Genomic DNA, 19238 nt, shown 5'->3' with positions numbered 1-19238 from the left:
AAAGGCCAGAGAAGGCTTATATGGGGTTTAAGTGTCACATAACATTTGAAGGGGCTTCACTGAAGGTAAGGTGAAGGCCACAAGAGTAGTAGGGGTAAGACCAAAAAGAGTAACTCAAAAAAAGCGCCATGCCTTCTGTAGCATACTGAAAAGGAAGAACGTTATTACCTTTGAACCAGCATAATGTGCCGCGAGGGGAACGGGTCTGTAGCAGGCTGCAGAGGCCACGTTCACAATGGCACCTTTCTTCCTGTCCAGCATCCCTGGAAGAATCATGTGCACCATCATGCTCGCCGCCGCCATGTTAATATTGATGATATCCCAAATCTTCTTCTCAGTTATAAGAGCAAAGTACTCTGGGTAATCATAAAACACTCCAACATTGTTGACCAAGATGCCAACCTCCACATCACGTAAAGCATTTTTGATGGAAGGGTAAATTTCACTGCCTTTGCTGAAATCTGCCACAATATAAGATGCTTCCACATGATACTGCTCAGTGATGGAGCGGGAGACACGCTTCAACTTCTCCTCACTGCGGCTAATGAGGATCACATTGAGACCCCGACGTGCTAGCTCTTCTGCATAGCATTTTCCAATACCAGAAGTTGCACCTGGAAGAAGGTAAAGAAATTATTTGAACATAATTTCCAAATATCTTCACTTTACGTTTGGGCTTGCATTACAGAGAAAGCAACCCCAGATCTGTGCATTTGGATTTTCGTTCAGAAAGATTGCTACATCATTATAACAGGGAAGCTTATTGACTGTGAAACCAATGTTTAATTTTTTTGTTTTGTATAAGCATGCACATTCCTTAAAATTCATGTTAAATTTGTACTGGAGACTCTACTGAAGAAATCCAAGTCCTTGTAAAAAAAAGCACGCCAACATGTTTTTGCACTATTTAGGCTCTGCAAGGAACTAAAAATGAAACAAAAGGATTTTGCTAAAAATGTAACAAAAGGATTTCCCTTTAACCTTTGTCCCATCTTTCGTATTTGAAAAGTTGGGATTAAATTGTGTGACATACCTCGGCCATCTCTGTGCTACATGGTCGACAAAATCATGGACATCATTTAGGGGGCGACAAATACCCCTTGCGGCCCCTCACACTTCCTTTGCTACCCCTGGACTCATAGTCTGCAAAGGAAGCAACAGGAATCGAGGAACAGGTATTTTCATTACTCTCTTTTTAGGTCTTGAATAGCGTTGCAGTGCAATGCACTGTTCGCTTTGCGAGGCATGCAGTATACAGTATAGTGGGGGAAGCTCCTCAAACTTTCCGTCCATGTTTTTAATTGGCTTAAATGGGAAATATTGCATTCTGATTTGTTTTTGGTTTATTTGTCCCTCCTCCTCTTGACCATGTCGTCATTTATCTCCTTCTATTGCTATCGGCCCCTTTACTTTACAAACTCTTTTGTTCCTCTACACCCCCCATTTCCCTCACACAGTCTGTAACTTCTCTGCTCACCACCCCCCCCCCACTCCCGATCATGCCTTCTTGAACGCCTGCAGGTTTATTTATAATGTAATAGGTCTCTTGAAATAAGAGTCCTATTGCATTTATAAATGGTTGTTTTCTCCTGGGATTGGCTGGCTGAGTCTCGCACTTTATTTTGCCTGACTTGTCCAGACTGCTGTGGTACCCATGCGTCGTCCAGCAGCCGCTATACATCAACAGTGGGGTTTTCCCAAATCATGGAGGGAGGCAGTGACAGTCCAAGCAAAAACCACGGTAAGAGAAATACAGTTTGGAAAAAACGGTGCGGGCTGTTTTGAACACATCAAATTTGCTGGACCCTTTTCTCTGCCGAGGGACGTGCATTTAATTATGCATTAAAAACCTTTTTTTTCCGCAAGTCAATTTTGAATGCACTGTGATTGAACAGCGCAGTTGCTCACACGTACGCGGCTACCAACTTCCCCGAGTTTGCCAATGTAGTGCCGATGGTCTCAGTAGGGGGAGTTTTCCTGCCCTGGAGTCACGGAATGATGCTGTCCTGGTTCATTTCAGGCTCAGCTGCACGCCTGCCACGTTTGCCATGTACATAACCAATCAAGGATTTCCAGTGCGTTCATCGAGGTAGAGTTTTATCTCATCGTGTCCCCTTCATGCCGCGGTAGGACACATGGCGGATTTAAAGGTGGAACAGGAGTCGACAGACCAAGCAGCTCTAGAGAACAGGTGATTAAGAAAGATCACCACGTTTGGTAAAAAAATACTGTTTTGTTAGCTCAGGTCTTGCATTTTTTGCATCTACCATACACTTTTTTAAAACCTCTTGTCGCTGGAACCTTGATGGGATAAGAGTAGAGGAAGTAGATGAATATACTTACCTCGGCAGGATTTTTACGAAGAACTTACAAAATTTCAAACAAATAAGCAATCTAAAGAAAAAATCCGAGATCCATGCCGGGGCACTCTCCAGAATTTATACTGCCACAGGAAATAGGCACTTCTCCTCATTGCTCAAAGTGTACAAAGTAAAAATACCCTCGGTTTTGTCTTATGCAACTGAACATTTACCAACAAAACAATGGTCTTTCATGGACAATATAGAAGGAAAGATTTTGAAAAGAATACTAAAGGTTTCTACCTCAACACCTGTACAGGCCCTCAGACTGGAATTTGCATTGACAAGCTCATATGCTACAGCTGTGGCGAATGTCATTCGATGGGCCTACAATATCTTGCATGCAAAGGAAGGAACACTGAGATTCTTGTTAAAGACTGAGATATTTAAAACAGATTCTCGACAACTAAATTTTTACAAGAATATGTCTGAAGCATTTAAAATAGCGAACCTAACCAAAGATATTCTGTTATCCTGGACAAAATCCCAGTTAAAACTTTTTCTGAAATGCTTTACTCCAAGACTAAGTTACGATCTCGATATTATGCATTGTAGTAAGTTACCTACATATAAAACCTACATAGAGTCGCTGGAATATAAGCAATTACGGCCATATTTGGGGCTTTGTCTTACACACGGAGCAAGAAGGTCTATAACTATGCTGCGCTTAGGCATTTTACCTATTTCCGCTTACACATCTAAATGGTCATCAGTAGACTCCCTTACTTGTAACCTCTGTTTAGGTGGTGATCAAGATATTGTGCATATTTTATTTGTCTGTCCTCACGCAACTGTAGTTAAAGCGCGGATAAGATATCTTGAACCGATATATCAGAAATGCAACATTACTTCAGTTAACAACTTATTATTATTATGTAAACAGCCGTCTGACGAGTGGGTTTGTTATAATTTCTATAAATTTTTAAAATCTTTTTTAGTGTTATATTAATAAGTATGCTTTTGCTGTTTTTGTAAACTGTTTTTAAATTTGTGGTCCTCAGTTGAGTACCAAAGCAAATAAAAAAATTTTGACTTTGACTTTAAAACCTCTTGTAGCTTATGTGGTTACATATTAAAAAAATTTTTTTTTTTAATGGTTTTATTGAAGAAAACAAGAGAAATTTACATATATCGGGTGTCATACATAAGATACAATATAGCGATAGGTGAGCGACTAAATCAATGCGGGAAATACAGTTCACAGGAGTATGCAAGTCAACCTAGTTAGGTACATTAAAAAGGGAAAATACTATCAACAGTCCAGCAAAGTAGCATCCAGCAGGGCTCACCCACCCATATTTCAGGATAATGAAGTCCAAATTAGACAGCCCGATACATAAGAAAATCGATATAGGATAAACGACCCATCTCTCTTAAAAGAAAAAAAGGAAAGAAAAAAAGGCCATAGAACTATACTAAGGCAAAATAACAAATCCCTCCCCAATCCCCCCACCCTGCACCCCTGCAATGGCTACGGCCCAACCCCACTGGCAGTGTGTCTGTCGCCCCGGAACTAGTCCTAAAAGAAGGAAAAAGAGAAAGTGGAGGAGGAAATATCAAACAGACCCCCGGTCTCCCTTACCCCCCACCAGTAGCAAACCGCCCCTACACGTATCCAGAATAATACAATGCAACGATTAAAATCAGACGGGGGGGCTTGGAAGAACCACCCAACTCCCGCGCCATTATAGGTTACCAATCCCGTATCAAGTGAAGTCATAGTTCAAACCCATCCAGTCAAAGTCAACCCTGGCCGCTGCGATTCTTCATGCAAGCCCTGTCAGCTCGATCCGCCATTCCAATGAGTATATCAAAATGTTGGGAAAGTTCAAAGTCAGTACGGAAGGATTGAAGCCAGGATAATAGTACACAAAGTCTGAGAGTCAAACTATGTTCGCTGTCCACCAAAGATAGGTCTCTAGAGCGTATTTGAACCATCCAGGAGAAAAAGGGGGGAGAGGTAACACTCCTACAGTCACTGGAGAATTCGCTCCGACATATAAGATCATCCATGTCCATCTGGGGCGGCATCGGCGTAGGGCAGGATGTACATTCGATAGTCCCGGGCTTGCTAGCAGTCGTTCGGGGGGCGACAAAAAATACCAAGTCTGGCTTCAGCGCGGGGCCCTCCGTCTCAGACACTTCCTGCTCCGCGGGTAAAACATCTTGTTCCAGAACCAACAAAGGGTCGGAGTCCGGTCTCCGGCAGATGATATCGACCGTTACGACCAGCCTCTGGATCATGGCGGTGGCCTGTGAATGGAGCTCCCCAATGGCGGCCATTACAGTATGCAGCGGCGGTATACATTCCACCCGCTCCATCGCCCCTCACGAAGCGACCGAGCAGGTCTCTGAACCCCGGAGGTCGACTACTCCGGGGCACCAGGCACAGGCAAATCCGGTGACAACTGTGGGCACTCTCAAAAGCGCGATCTCAACACTGTCGCCGCCAGCGAGGAACCAAGCCCATCGACCCTGGGAGCCCAACAGGGCCTCCGGGCAGCGGATCCCCGACCACAGCAACCGATGCCTCACGCCGCCGCAGCTGCGAGATAAAACTGCCACCAGTCCACCATCCAAAACGGAGAAGAAACACTCCAATTTGGGAGACCGGACGCTACCCACGTCCCGCGGCCGATGTTATTCAACTCCAACCCGGCTGGGTGAGAAATCGAGGCCCTGGCTTCAGCTCTGGGTTAGGCCGAGAATGGGACACGGCGTATCTTCGTCATTAAAGCAGCTAGAAATTCCGGGATTGCACCTTTAGAGTCAGGAACACCTCAGCTGCACGGGAGTCCGTGGAGAAATCAGGATAATCATCAGGATTTATGAGCAACTGGCGGAGGTCGGCGGACCCGGGAGCTTATGCGGCCATCTTGGTTGCTAGCGTAGCTCCTCCTCCATGTGGTTACATATTTGCATACATACGGTTCTGTAAGCATCAGGCTCGTGTTTTCCCATATCAACATTGTCTATATATATAAAAACGCAAGTGTGTCTGTCTGCCTGTCTGTTCGTCCTTTATGCATTACTACACCATTCATCCGATCGCCATGAAACTTTGGGAAGTTGTTGAGTACACTCCGGCGAAGGTTTCTGGCATAATTTCTTTTTAAATATCGGCCCCCAGGGCCCTCATAATCTTTCGAATTCTTATGTACGCACCAGACGGAACAACAACAAATCGTGTATCCACAAGCACTTTGTAGTATTCTGTGTTTGTGCCCCCATGGCACTGGTAGTTGGAACTCTGAGGTTTGGGAGTTCTGAAGCTGGGTGGTGGAATGCTGACCGTTTGTCAGTTGAAGGCTGGACTGTGTGGCTGTCGCTGTGCTGCTCTTGAGCAGAAATAAACTACCTTCAAGCTTCCCGAGTCTATGACCTTCTTTAACACTACAAAAATAATGGCGACGAGGGTGGGATAGGTTTGAGTGAATTTTATTCCAGATTCATCAAAGATTACGCATCAAAAGTTCAACCTTTAACCAACATGCTCAAGAAAAATGTACCTTTTGTGTGGAGTGAGAACTGTGATGAAATTTTTCGATGGATCAAGTCTCAACTGGTGGGTGATAGTGTTCTTAGAGCTTTTGATCCCAATAAGGAATGTGTGGTTACTGTTGATGCAAGCGGGTTTGGTCTAGGGGCTGTTCTCACCCAGAAGAATGGTCAGGTTGACAACACCATAGCTTATGCATCGAGAGTTTTGCGTGGTGCCGAGATGAACTTCTCGGTTATCGAGAAAGAGTTGTTGGCCTGCTGGTGGGCGGTCAGGAAGTTCAATTCTTTTCTCTGGGGCAGTCATTTCACCATACGCACAGATCATAGTCCTTTGGTCTCAATTTTGTCTGGTGAAAAGATTAAGGAGCATACTCCTAGGATTGCCAGATTGTCAACGAAGCTACTTCAGTATGATTTCGACATTGCTTACCTGCCAGGAGCAAAAAATGTCAGAGCAGACTACTTCTCACGTTTTCCCATCTCTGGTGATGACTCTGAGGTTGAGAGGGAAGATGATCAGGAGGATTGTTTTGTAGCGGCATTAGACTTAGAGGGCATGTGTGCTGTGGATGAAACTGAATGGAGAGGAGAATTGGCAAAGGATGCTGTTCTTACTCGTGTCATTGGTTATTTGAAATCGGGTTGGCCGAGAGAGAAGTATGTCTCTGGACCGTTTCAGACCTATGTTAAAGTTGCCGATGAGCTCACTGTGGAGGATGGTATCCTTTTGCGATGCGGTAGGTTGATTCCTCCAGAAAGTTTGAGAGAACGGCTTATGGATGGTGCGCATGAAGGTCACTTAGGGAAAACTTTCACCAAACGTAGGTTACAGGATGTATTTTGGTGGCCTCAGATGGATGTGTGTGTGGATTCAATGATTGAGGGTTGTGTTATATGCAACCATTCCGACAAAAGTCTTAAAGTGAGGACGCCTCCTTTGGAACCTGTTCAACTTCCTGAGAGAGCATGGGAAAAAATTGGTGTTGACCTAGTTGGTCCTTTTAACCTTTTACCTCCATCTTCACGATTCGCAATCGTGGCCATTGATTATTACTCGAAATGGCCTGAGGTTCGGTTCATCAGTGAGCCTTCCTCAGCAAATGTCATTCTTTTCCTGAAAGATATTTTTCTCAGAGAAGGTTTTCCTTCATGTGTCATGAGCGACAATGGAGTACAATTTGTTAGTTCTGATTTTGAGTGTTTTCTCAAACAATGTGGCGTTACTCACAAGAAGAGTTCCTTGTACCACCCCCAGGCCAATGGTCTTGTCGAGAGAATGAACCGAGTGTTAAATAATTGTGTGCAGTGGGCCATCGCCAGTAAGTGTGTGCTCGAGAATGCTGTTCGCTCCATGTTATGGTTCTACCGCACCACTGCACATTCTTCCACTGGGTTCTCCCCTTTCGAACTTTTAAGAGGGAGGAGACCGTCGACTAAGATTTGTCCAGGTTGGATGTCCAAGTGGGTCAAGATGAATGTTATAGATGGCATTGATGGTCTCGTAAGAGAAAACGTTATCCGAGCACAGACTAGGCAGAAAAGTCAGTTTGATGAGAGAAAAAGGGTGGTGTCTCATAGTTTCTGTGTTGGTGATGTTGTTCGCATCAAGAATCCTGTTCATGTCACCAAAGGCAGGAGTAAGTTCTCTGAACCGGTTGTTGTCAACAAGGTGTGTGGCAATGCCGTGCGAGTTAACAACAATTGGTGGAATGTCTGTAAAGTTGTCAAAGTCAAAAATGTTTCCTCAGTCAAAAATGTTTCCTCTGGAACCACCAACTCTGGTAACAATTGTTGTAATGATAATGTGTTGCCCACACTTCGCAGGAGTTTGAGGGTACCCAGAATCCCTGCCAGGTTCAGATAGCTCAATTATTTTTCCTTGCAATGTTACGTTAGCGTTTATTGTGCTTAGTGTTTTACTTTGTTTTCCTTCTTTCATCTTTTCCTTCTTTCTCTGTTTTCTCTATTTTTCTTTTGTTTTTTCTCTTTCTTCTTTTTGTTTGCAGAAATGAGGATAATGTAGTATTCTGTGTTTGTGCCCCCATGGCACTGGTAGTTGGAACTCTGAGGTTTGGGAGTTCTGAAGCTGGGTGGTGGAATGCTGACCGTTTGTCAGTTGAAGGCTGGACTGTGTGGCTGTCGCTGTGCTGCTCTTGAGCAGAAATAAACTACCTTCAAGCTTCCCGAGTCTATGACCTTCTTTAACACTACACACTTGAATAAATAAATAGAATTAAAACACCATTCATCCGATCGCCATGAAGCTTTGGGAAGTTGTTGAGTACACTCCCGCAAAGGTTTCCGCCATAAAAATGTTTTGAAATCGGCCCCCCAGGGCCCTCATAATCTTTTGAATACTGATGTACGCATCAGACGGAAAAACAAAAAATCGTGTATCCACAAGCACTCTAATAAATAAATAGAATTAAAATGACACTATGAAATGTTTTCCATATTAAAATGAATAAGTTTCAATAAAAATGACACAATGTAAATTGAATGTTATCATGACGAGTTTCCTTGAATTTCCTTTCTTCGGAGAACGCAGCAACGCGCGACGGGTAAGCTAGTATCTCATAAAGCAAACACAACAAATCGAGACAGTCAGAAGCCTTAATCCATTGTGTGGCATGAAGCGACCCCCGATGAATTGGGCCTGTTTCTGCAGTATAATGCGCCACATGCAGTGTAGACAAAAACTATATTACAGAGAAGTGTATCAGGTTGTGTCATGCGCCACATTCTACTACGTGATTGATGCTTGATGTGGCCCCTGTATAAGCTTGTATTCGACAAAAATAATAATTACTTCAAATATTTGACAATGGACGTCTACGGAGCACTTATTCCTCCTCTCACCTCAATGCATTTCTGCCATAGCCCGTAATTTTACACCCCTTTTCAATCAACCATACTTTCGGCCACTATCAGGGCTTTAAGTGGGCTGCCAACTGATCGACTGCTTTTTAGGAAGCACCTGGTTTTGGTGAACTAAAGCAGTTGAGCGAATATATATTCAGCAAAGCACCAGGGAAGCAATAAAGCTCAAAATAGTTTTAAAATACGCAGATATTTTATTTAGTGGTCTTTCACAATTTTAAGCTGATCCTTAACTCTCTTCAAGTCACAGGACGTCCATGCCAAACTGTTTAGTGCACCTACCATTTCGTGAGGTGCTAAGATTTAGCACTACTGTGGTGACACTGCAGCTGATTACTGTATTGTTTTATGGTATGAAAGAAGCGTTAATTTTAGACTTTGTTGCTTAGCCAGTATGTTTAAGTTCCTCCCTACTTGCATTTTGTTGGGGAAAGATGTGACGAATCTATGGTTGAACCGAGAAAGCTTTATATTTATGAGAACTAGACAACATTCTTAGTAAATACCACACAATATGATATCATTTTAACACCTAAATGCCCCAATCAGCAAGAGAAAGTTGGCATGCCATTGTGCGTTAAAGGGCCTACCTCTGCGCAGCAAAACAAGTGGCAGCATTTTTAGTAATTTGATCTGTTTGAGCTAGAATATTTTTTTTTAATTCTGCAAATCACGTAGAAAATTAGGGATAATTTGGCAACCACTCTATTCCATAATTATGCAGAAATCTCAGCACTGCGGAATCACATCATTCTGCTGACCCTAAGTCTTTATCTTCCAAACAATGAAATGGGCCACTCAAAACGAGGGTCCTAATGTTTTTTCACTACATTGGAAGTAACACCTTTTTTGGGCAATTGCTGTTTGTGACAACAATTACCACCCAATTTAGCATTTTTAGAGCATAACCGAAGCCTTCCATTTCTGCACTTGTCATTGTAGCCTTTTTTACTACCACCTTATGTTTTGGGGTAAATTGTTGTGCAATAACCTGGGAATAATCTTCTCTTACATTTTCACTTGGAGCATGTTTACTAACATCCACTAAAGTTATTTGCAAAACCTTTTCACTTTTTTCTGACCTGTAAATAGGGCCTATGAGTTACTAAATGAGCAATTGCAGAGTGTGAAGCTACCATATTAAAGGAGTGCTGGAGTGGTGTATAGTCGAGCATTTTAAAACACGTTCATCAAAGTTTTTGAAATTTTCTAAGTGACAGCCAACATTTCCTATTTTTCAATTCCTACCCACTTTCAGTTTGTAGGGGAAAGATGTGGCAAATTTATGATTTAACACATAAAGCAACACATTTCTGACGAGACAACATGCTGAATTCAGCAAGGAGTAATTTGCGTAGCTCTCGCAAGGTAAGGTATTGCTGAAATTGAAAATAAGTTGGAACATTTTAATGTAAAAATGTTGGCGCAGAAGACTAGTGCTTTAGGCAGTGCTGCTAGCTGCTTCTCTCGTCCCATCAGTAATTCCTCATTGTAAGTCCTCCAGAAAGTGCTGCAGCTGTGCCTCTCATCCCAGTGGTAATTCCTCATATGGCCGGGATGCCCGCCACCCCCTCCCAACACCTATCACCAAGGATGGGAAGTCGGACACTGGTTGAACTTTTGGAAGGCGGGAGGGAGTCACCCTCCCGGCCGTATTTATTAAAATATGAAACAAAATTTAAAACATTAAATAAAAGTTTCATCATTATGCATTTATGTACAATTTTACATTTATTACATTCCGATGTAGACATGTACTTTGGCTAACCTTAACAGATCTCAAATACAAAGGTTTCCTAGCCGAGTCTAACATCCTGCAACTGCATCATACATTCTAAATTAAAATTGTACATCCTAGCATTAAGGGCCAACGGCAAGGTCTTAACCGGTGTCAGATCCCTACTACCAGACTCTCGCCCTCACGGTGTGAGCGGCGCATGCGCAGAGGACTCTACCCTCATCGCCAACTGTAACTTCCCTTGTCTATGTGGGGGCCCTCTTTCTACTTGACGCCATCTTAAAGGCGTCCGAGTTCCCGTGTGAGGTATCTGTAGGAAGGACAGCGTGGACTCCCCCCCCATCCCCACATTCTCTATCCGTCGTCGCGGATATCCGGCCCCCGGGAAATTAGTAGGAGGGGCATCTAACCACCTCCCCCCCTTGGGAGGGGCCTCTGGCCGCCTCCCCTTAGGTGACCCATCCTTAGTGGGTGCCGCCTCCCCTCGGGCGCTCCCATCCATTCTGGGTGGCGCCCCCTTCTAGGGACCTTGAAATTACTGCTCACCGATCATGACCTTACCGCCCGACCAAAATTAAATACGACAATTGTTTACCTACTAAGGAAAGAAAATTCTGACATAGCCTTGATGTGTCATCAACTGCTCTCTCCTCTAAGAACCCTTCCTGAAATGAAAAATGCAAATCTTTCTAGACATTCCTTTATTCTTTACTCAAAAGGAAAACGGCCTATACTCTTATTATTTCAATCAGACTTTATTCACACAAACATCTGCCATAAGGGGCTGGTGGGTGGGTCAAAAATGGCTGCTTGTTCCGTCGAGGGCTCCCGAGCAACGAGTGGGTGCAGCCTTCCGAGCCGAGGAACAAGAGGTCGCTTCTTCGGATTCCCGCTCTATTTATTCTTCTGCGGGAGGGCGTGTACCCTCCTCCTGTACGCCTCCGGGGCGTGGTCTTCTGTGGAGGTGTCTAGGACAACCCCTCTTGGGCGGGAGAAGGCGCGCCCCGGCTACGCCACTTCGGGCATACCAGCCGGGCCACGCCCCCCGCCCAAAAATGGTTTCCCGGGGGGATCGGGGCACCCAACCATACTTTCGGGGGGACCGAGTGGTCGCCCCTTTCCATATGGCCGGGATGCCCGCCACCCCCTCCCAACACCTATCACCAAGGATGGGAAGTCGGACACTGGTTGAACTTTTGGAAGGCGGGAGGGAGTCACCCTCCCGGCCGTATTTATTAAAATATGAAACAAAATTTAAAACATTAAATAAAAGTTTCATCATTATGCATTTATGTACAATTTTACATTTATTACATTCCGATGTAGACATGTACTTTGGCTAACCTTAACAGATCTCAAATACAAAGGTTTCCTAGCCGAGTCTAACATCCTGCAACTGCATCATACATTCTAAATTAAAATTGTACATCCTAGCATTAAGGGCCAACGGCAAGGTCTTAACCGGTGTAAGATCCCTACTACCAGACTCTCGCCCTCACGGTGTGAGCGGCGCATGCGCAGAGGACTCTACCCTCATCGCCAACTGTAACTTCCCTTGTCGTGGTGGGGGCCCTCTTTCTACTCGACGCCATCTTAAAGGCGTCCGAGTTCCCGTGTGAGATATCTGTAGGAAGGACAGCGTGGACTCCCCCCCATCCCCACATTCTCTATCCGCCGTCGCGGATATCCGGCCCCCGGGAAATTAGTAGGAGGGGCATCTAACCACCTCCCCCCCTTGGGAGGGGCCTCTGGCCGCCTCCCTTTAGGCAACCCATCCTTAGTGGGTGCCGCCTCCCCGTGGGAGGGGCCAATGGCCGCCTCCCCTCGGGCGCTCCCATCCATTCTGGGTGGCGCCCCCTTCTAGGGACCTTGAAATTACTGCTCACCGATCATGACCTTACCGCCACAGACCGGATAGTTGACCGACTATCCGGTCCCCCCAAATCCTCCTAAAGGTCATGCTTCCTCAAACCCCTTAGCCATGCTACGAAGTCTCCTATGAGTAAGTCATTCCCCTCCCTGGACAGGTGAACCCCATCGTTCAGATACATTTGATCACCCCGAATACAGCCATGAGGAATGCTATGCAGCTGCGCAGAGCGGAACAACTTACCAATCTTATTATTGACTTGTTTCACTGAATGGTTCAGTGCTGACACCGAAAGGCCCCCCCGCCATACCTTCCTTGGAATCATGTGGGACCAGGCAATCGTGCACCCCGGGACTCTTTTAGCCAACCAGCTAACAGCCGACAAAATGTGTTCCAATAACACCCGTCTACCCAGTGTCACCCAGTCGTTGCCCTCCAGGTGTACTATGACTACAGATGGCGGTGACCTATGCCGCCCTAACAAACCCTCCAAAAATGACTCGAATTGGTCAAAACAGAGCCCGCCCTTCCCATGGAAGGCCACTCTGCCCCCGTATTCCCCAGGTGCGTGAATCGCATCACCTGCCTTGAATACGTCCCCGGCACGCCTCACGTATGAGTGGCCCACGACCCATACCATCCTCTCTCCAGTCGGTGGTCCTTGACCGCTGGCCTCGCCATGGTGGGTCGACTTCAAATTCCGCCCCGCGTGACAGGCTCGCGAAACTGCAAGAAAACAGAAGACAAGAAGCGTAAGTGCATGTCAATTGATCTCTACAACATGTGCAATCGCACATACCTTTTGAAGCAATTCGAGGACCAACGGCCCAACTGTTTCACTTCCTCCGCACTCTGACCCCTGGCTGTATCCTCAGTAGCAGCCCCTATCCTAAAGGAGTGGGTCCCAAAATCGCACGGGTCCATGCCCGCGGCAGCGATTGATAGTGCCAGCACCCTCTGAAACTGAAATCTCGTCAGTGGGGTGCCATCCCTGTGCCGAAGCAAACTCCCCCCCCATGCAGCTGTCCGTAGCGCCAAATAGTCTTCTACGCACTTCAACGGGCAGATGGGGGACCCTTGTGCGCGCTGCACGATCACACTATTTCCCATAGCTCCCTGGTCAGTCTTGGACCTGGCTATCGAGATCACCATTGAATCACCCCTTATTTGGACGTGATCCCTGCACAAGCCTCCCTCCATATCTTTCTTGTTCCTTGCGACCAGTTCGCTCACCCGCATAGCCCCATGGAATGCCACTGCGAAAGCTGCCCGGAACAAGACCGCTTCAAAATGGGAGGAACACGTCTCATCCAGCTTTGCTAAAAGCAGAGACAGCCTGTCTAAGCCAATTGGGCGCCTTGTGTCTAGCTTGCGACCCTCAAGGCGCTGCCAGCCGCGAAGGGCTCTCTTAACCAAACACGAACCCGTCGGGTTTTTTATGCCATGCACCTGAGCCATGAATGAAATGGCCGCTCTATGCCTATAGGCCGTTGCCGCTGATCGGCCCTCCCTGTGCAGCGCTACCAGGAACCCCAGGAAGGATTCCTCCTGACCCCAGTTCTGACTCCCTGTGGGACCCAAAAACGTGCAATAGGAACGAAACGCTCCTTCGTATGCCTTCCTTGTCCTGGGGGCTAAGCTCGCTGCCACGAGGTCCTGTAATCCTGGGCACCGATGAGCCATAGTGCTTCGGGGAATGGGGCTGCCTCTAGGTCCGCTGTGGGTAGATAACCCCTGAATGCCTGCATATGTGAACGAGAGAGTGCATCAGCCGCATGATTCAGTACGCCTGGCACATGTTTCGCCCTGAACTGTATATTCAATCTCATGCAAAGTAGTACAATTTCTTTCAACACTCTCAAGATCCATCTGCAGCGTGCTGCCTGTTGGTTAATACAGTCGACAACAGTCATATTATCAGACCAAAACACCACTGAGCGGTCCCTGAAGTCGCCAGGCCATGCCATCAGAGCGACCCAAATGGGGAATAACTCCAAGAACCCAATGTTACCTGTGAGACCGTTGGAGTGCCACCACGTCGGCCATGTTTGCGCCGACCATCGGTTACCTAAGATGGCGCCAAATCCCATGCTCCCCGCTGCGTCAGTCCATAGACCTAGTTCATCTGAAGACACTGGCGGGGAGTTCCACATGACTCGACCGTTGAAGTCCGCCAGGAATGCCAACCAAATGCGCATGTCCTGGCGAACCTCTGCCGACAGTCTCGTACGGTGGTGACCCTCCTTGAGACCAACCATAGCTTGTGCGATAGAGCGCGAGAAGGGGCGGGCCATGGGCATTACCCTCAAAGCAAAATTAAGCTGACCCACTATTTGCTGTAGCTGGTGCAGGGTCACTTTCTCCTTGCCAAGGCATTGCGTCAAGTAAGCCCTAAACTTGGTCACCTTTTCCATCGGTAAACGGAAACACCCCTCCACAGAATCGAGCTCAATTCCCAGAAACTCCAGTGAAGTAGATGGCCCCACCGTCTTACCTGGTGCCCACGGGACTCCAAACTCCCTCATGAGGATGCAGAAGTCGTACAGCGCCTGCGCACAGTTCGTATTGCCGGCTGCCCCCAAGAACAGGAAGTCATCCAGATAATGCATAACATGCCTATGCCCTGTAGCCTCGGTGAATGCCCATTCTAAAAAACAGCTAAACATTTCAAAATAAGCACAAGAAATGGAGCAACCCATAGGCATGCATTTATCCATGTAATAACTTCCCTGAAATGCAAAACCTAGCAAGCGCTGATCCTGTGGGTGCACCGGAAGCAACCGGAACGCCGATTCGATATCTGATTTCGCCATCAGCGCCCCGGGGCCTAGGTGGTTTAACATGGTCACGGCATCGTCAAACGATGCATACCGTACTGTACAAACTTCTGGGTCAATGGCATCATTCACCGAGGAACCCCTTGGAGCAGAGAGGTTATGTATGAGTCTAAACTCCCCTGGGTCCTTTTTCGGGACAACCCCCAACGGGGAACAGATGAACTCCGCCACCGGCGGGCGATGAAAAGGCCCTGCTACACGCCCCAAACTGACTTCTTTTGCTATTTTCGTCTCTGCCACGCCTGGGTTGTGCAGTACCGATAACTGGTTTCTACAAAAGGAGTCCCCCCGAAAATCCCCCGCCGGGATGTGGAAGCCATGTAAGAATCCCTTCCTCAACACCCCAGCGGAGACATGATCAGGGTATTTGCTTAACCAAGGAGTCATAGCCATGAGATCAACGGGTGTAGGCAATCGGTTACAACGGTTTACCTTACTCCTGCTTAGACCCTCCTTTTCCTCCCGTCCCGCTATTCTTCGATCTACATGAACTTTCCGGGTGTGAGGAATTCCCACAGCCGGCACACACATGCTTAAACCTACATGTTCCCTGCGGTCTGTTACAGTTACCTCGATTGAAGCCCCAACAGACCCCCCTTTTTCCGCCATTCCCGCCGGTCTTAGGCTGGTAGTCCCCACCGGTGCCTGCTCGAAAGGGCACCATGGGCTTTTGGCGGACAACTCCTGACCCGCTCCCGCCTGGCGAGGACGTACCTGCCGCCCCTGGCAGGAGCTGCTTGTGCCATGATACTGAGTCCAGACAATCCCAAGTCAACGTGGCATCATATTCCTTAGCTTTACGGAATTTCATGTCATAACCTTTCCATTCCTCCCCATCATACATTGAATAAAAATCCATAATGCGATTCTGATAGCAAGTCAACTCAGTCATTACCTCGGGTTTACGTTCCCCCATAACTGCAGTAAATATAGAGAAGGCCTTAACCCAGTTTGTTACTGTCTCATCCACCCTAAACTCCGCCATCTTGGCGCGCCAGACGCTAGGGTGCCACAAATCCTTCTGCGTTTTCGCATACTCCATCTCGCGATGGTCAGTTAATAAAGAAAACATGTTGACATACTTCTCTCCCCATATCAACTCTTTTGTGGCCATGGGAATGTGCTGTGCAACCTTTTCCCGCCTCGAGGGTATTGAGCCCTCACCTGCCATTGGCAATGCGAGCTTACCCGGGTCGGCCATTGCTCCCGCCGTCTTCTCCTGACCAACTGCTGGTCCTACCGGCGCCACCTGTGGGGAAACAAGAGGAACACTCGCCTTTGCGACATTTCTCGACTGCCGCAACTGCTTGATTAATATTCTGGCCTCTTCGGCCGTATCTCCCGGGGCCACTGTGCCCCCGCCTTTTTCTTCAGCCATGCTGCCAACTGGGTGGCCAATTCCGGAGGCATTTCATCATCCTCGGCAGGAGTGATCACCACCGGAATCGGCTGGCCTAAATCAGGGTTTTGTGCCGGGTTGTCTGCTGGCACGAGGGGGGTGACTGGGGGTACCTCTGGAACCGGGACTTCCCCCGAAACTGCCCTCTGCTTAACCCGTTTCCCTCTACCCCCGGGGACGACTCCGGGCAAGGCCGGGCCTATTACCTTTTTCGGATGGCCCGGGTCGCTCAGTGCGGCCAATTGCTTCTTTACCTCCGCCAAACCTCTACCGATCGATTGGACTTGTCCGAGTTTTCGGTCCATGCAAGCCATCCGGTTCGACAATAGACGTAACACCTTATCCGTCTCGGAACCCTTTCCTGCTTTCTTGCCGGCCATGGTTTCGAGTATTCCACCTTTGGTCGATCTACGAGGTCCTGAAATCTACGAACTCCGGCTAACTGAAAGAGAAAAGACAAGATTACAAGTTCTCAAAAATGGCTGCTTGTTCCGTCGAGGGCTCCCGAGCAACGAGTGGGTGCAGCCTTCCGAGCCAAGGAACAAGAGGTCGCTTCTTCGGATTCCCGCTCTATTTATTCTTCTGCGGGAGGGCGTGTACCCTCCTCCTGTACGCCTCCGGGGCGTGGTCTTCTGTGGAGGTGTCTAGGACAACCCCTCTTGGGCGGGAGAAGGCGCGCCCCGGCTACGCCACTTCGGGCATACCAGCCGGGCCACGTCCCCCGCCCAAAAAGGGTTTCCCGGGGGGATCGGGGCACCCAACCATACTTTCGGGGGGACCGAGTGGTCGCCCCTTTCCATTCTAAGTCCTCTAGGCAGTGCCTCTATTTAACTTTCTTGATAGAAAACAACCAGCAGAGATCAGTAAAATACCAGTATTAATTTAGCATTCTCTAGATTCCAGTCCATAGAAACTGTCTTCCACGAGCACCCGTAGGCAATAATGTTTTTTTAAAATCTTGTATTTTCAGTGATATGACCACTGAAGGCCCTGGTTTTATATTAAAAAAAGAGCTTTGGACGACATTACTTCCTGCTGAAAGGCAATATTTTTCTCCATGTGTTCCCATACCTGGTGTGTCATGCAGTTTTGTGCTTACTTTCCCTCCATGCTAAAAAACAGTAGATGTTTCAGCACCCAGGCTAATGTGCTGCATAGCTAAATACATATAACGTCCCAAAGGCAAGACCGATTGCATTGCAAATGCTTGTTATACAAGCAGCTTCTGCAGGCAGCGGGCACAGAGCAAAACTGAAACATTTAAATGTTTGAACTTGCCGGAACAGCTATGTTGTTGCTAAGCAACACCTTTGGAGGCTTTTAGCCTCAACTAAGCATGGGTATGCTTCGCCTACAGGCTGTGGATTGTGGTGTGATTATAGACTGGCCTGGCCTGCTTCCAAATGTTGTTTGACCCCAGCTTTGTTTTTGGTATGTGACCCGCACTTTTGCAAAACGAAGCATTTTCTGCGACCTGCCAGGAATCACAGCATGGCAGTCCTTGTAAGTGTTTTCATTTTACTTTTTGTTTAATTTGTTTCATATTTTCAAACTAATGTGTGATTCTGTTCCTCCTACAGCATGAATATGTGCCAAGCAGGGCTGGACAGGGAACCCAAAGGATCCCTAGCATATCATCCATACAGTTAGGTATCTTTTAAGAGTGCTTAGTCGTCGAAAAGCACACATTTAGGATTAAGAACATAACACAGTGGTTAGGGTTGGCTTTAATATTAAGAATCTATTACTACTCAAACAAATCTTTTTTTTTTTTATTTAGCAACATCAGGATAATGAAAGACTGGGAATAAATTTAACTTTCTAACCTGTGCCATACAGCTTTGATGCAGCTGTTTGATGGTACTTCATGGTTCACTGTGCTAGATTATGATTGTGAATTACAAACTGCACAGTAACAAAGGGATCTCTGTTACAAAAGCAGTAAGCCACTGAGCTATGCAAATAAAATGCTGTTCTGTGAAAGGCAGCAGGCATATTAACCCTCTGCTCTACCTTATATGAGTCAAAACTGCCACTAGACAGAACTCCAGCAGGTACATAAGTCGCCAGAGTTATCTTGACTCTTCTATTGTTGCCTGAAAACTGCTAAATATTCAAGGAACTCTGCAGCGGGTGCTTTTAAAACTGCTCCACTGCTACATAATCAGCCACCAGTAACAAAACCATCCCCCAGTACCAAAACCAGCCTCCCACCATTCCAGCCTACTGGGGAAACTCCTGATGCCCGGTAAGGCCAGTCCAGCCTTGCTGCCAACTGATCTGTTAGCTTGTATATTTGTGTCATTTCAATGCCTTATTTATGACCCTTTAGCCCCCAACTCGGATTTGCTGGTACTGTTAGGGCACAAAGTTTGCACCCGTAAATTGCAGTACCCTGCAGTAACGACTCACCTTGACAATGCTCTAAGTTAAACCCTTAGGCGTGGAGAATAATTGTGCACACCCGGAATTGTAGGCTTCAGCATGGGCCAATAAGATGATGGGAAAAGGATAATGTTGGCTTGTGGGATATCATTGCATTCGCCCCCCCCCCCCACTATGCTTGAGAGTGAGACTGAGCTGCAATGCACTAGTTTCCTAATGCAATTTTACCAGCAAGGTTTTCCATCTTGTAAAATATGGTCTGATTTTC

The 19238-nt window shown here is 46.8% G+C and overlaps 1 protein-coding gene across 1 annotated transcript in view; it reads right to left on the bottom strand.

The window, feature by feature from the left end:
- LOC144799831 (inactive hydroxysteroid dehydrogenase-like protein 1) overlaps positions 1-19238 on the bottom strand; it is a 525849-nt gene that overhangs the window by 230219 nt on the left and 276392 nt on the right. Inside the window, exon 3 of the mRNA XM_078671407.1 lies at positions 169-614. Within this exon, the coding sequence (XP_078527533.1) occupies positions 169-614 (446 nt within the window). The remainder of the gene's footprint in view (positions 1-168; positions 615-19238) is intronic.

The sequence above is a fragment of the Lissotriton helveticus genome, chromosome 12 (assembly GCF_964261635.1).
Source record: "Lissotriton helveticus chromosome 12, aLisHel1.1, whole genome shotgun sequence".
Classification (NCBI taxonomy): Eukaryota; Metazoa; Chordata; class Amphibia; order Caudata; family Salamandridae; genus Lissotriton; species Lissotriton helveticus.
The sequence above is the reverse complement of the archived record's forward strand: the minus strand, read 5'-3'. Positions and strand labels throughout refer to the sequence as shown.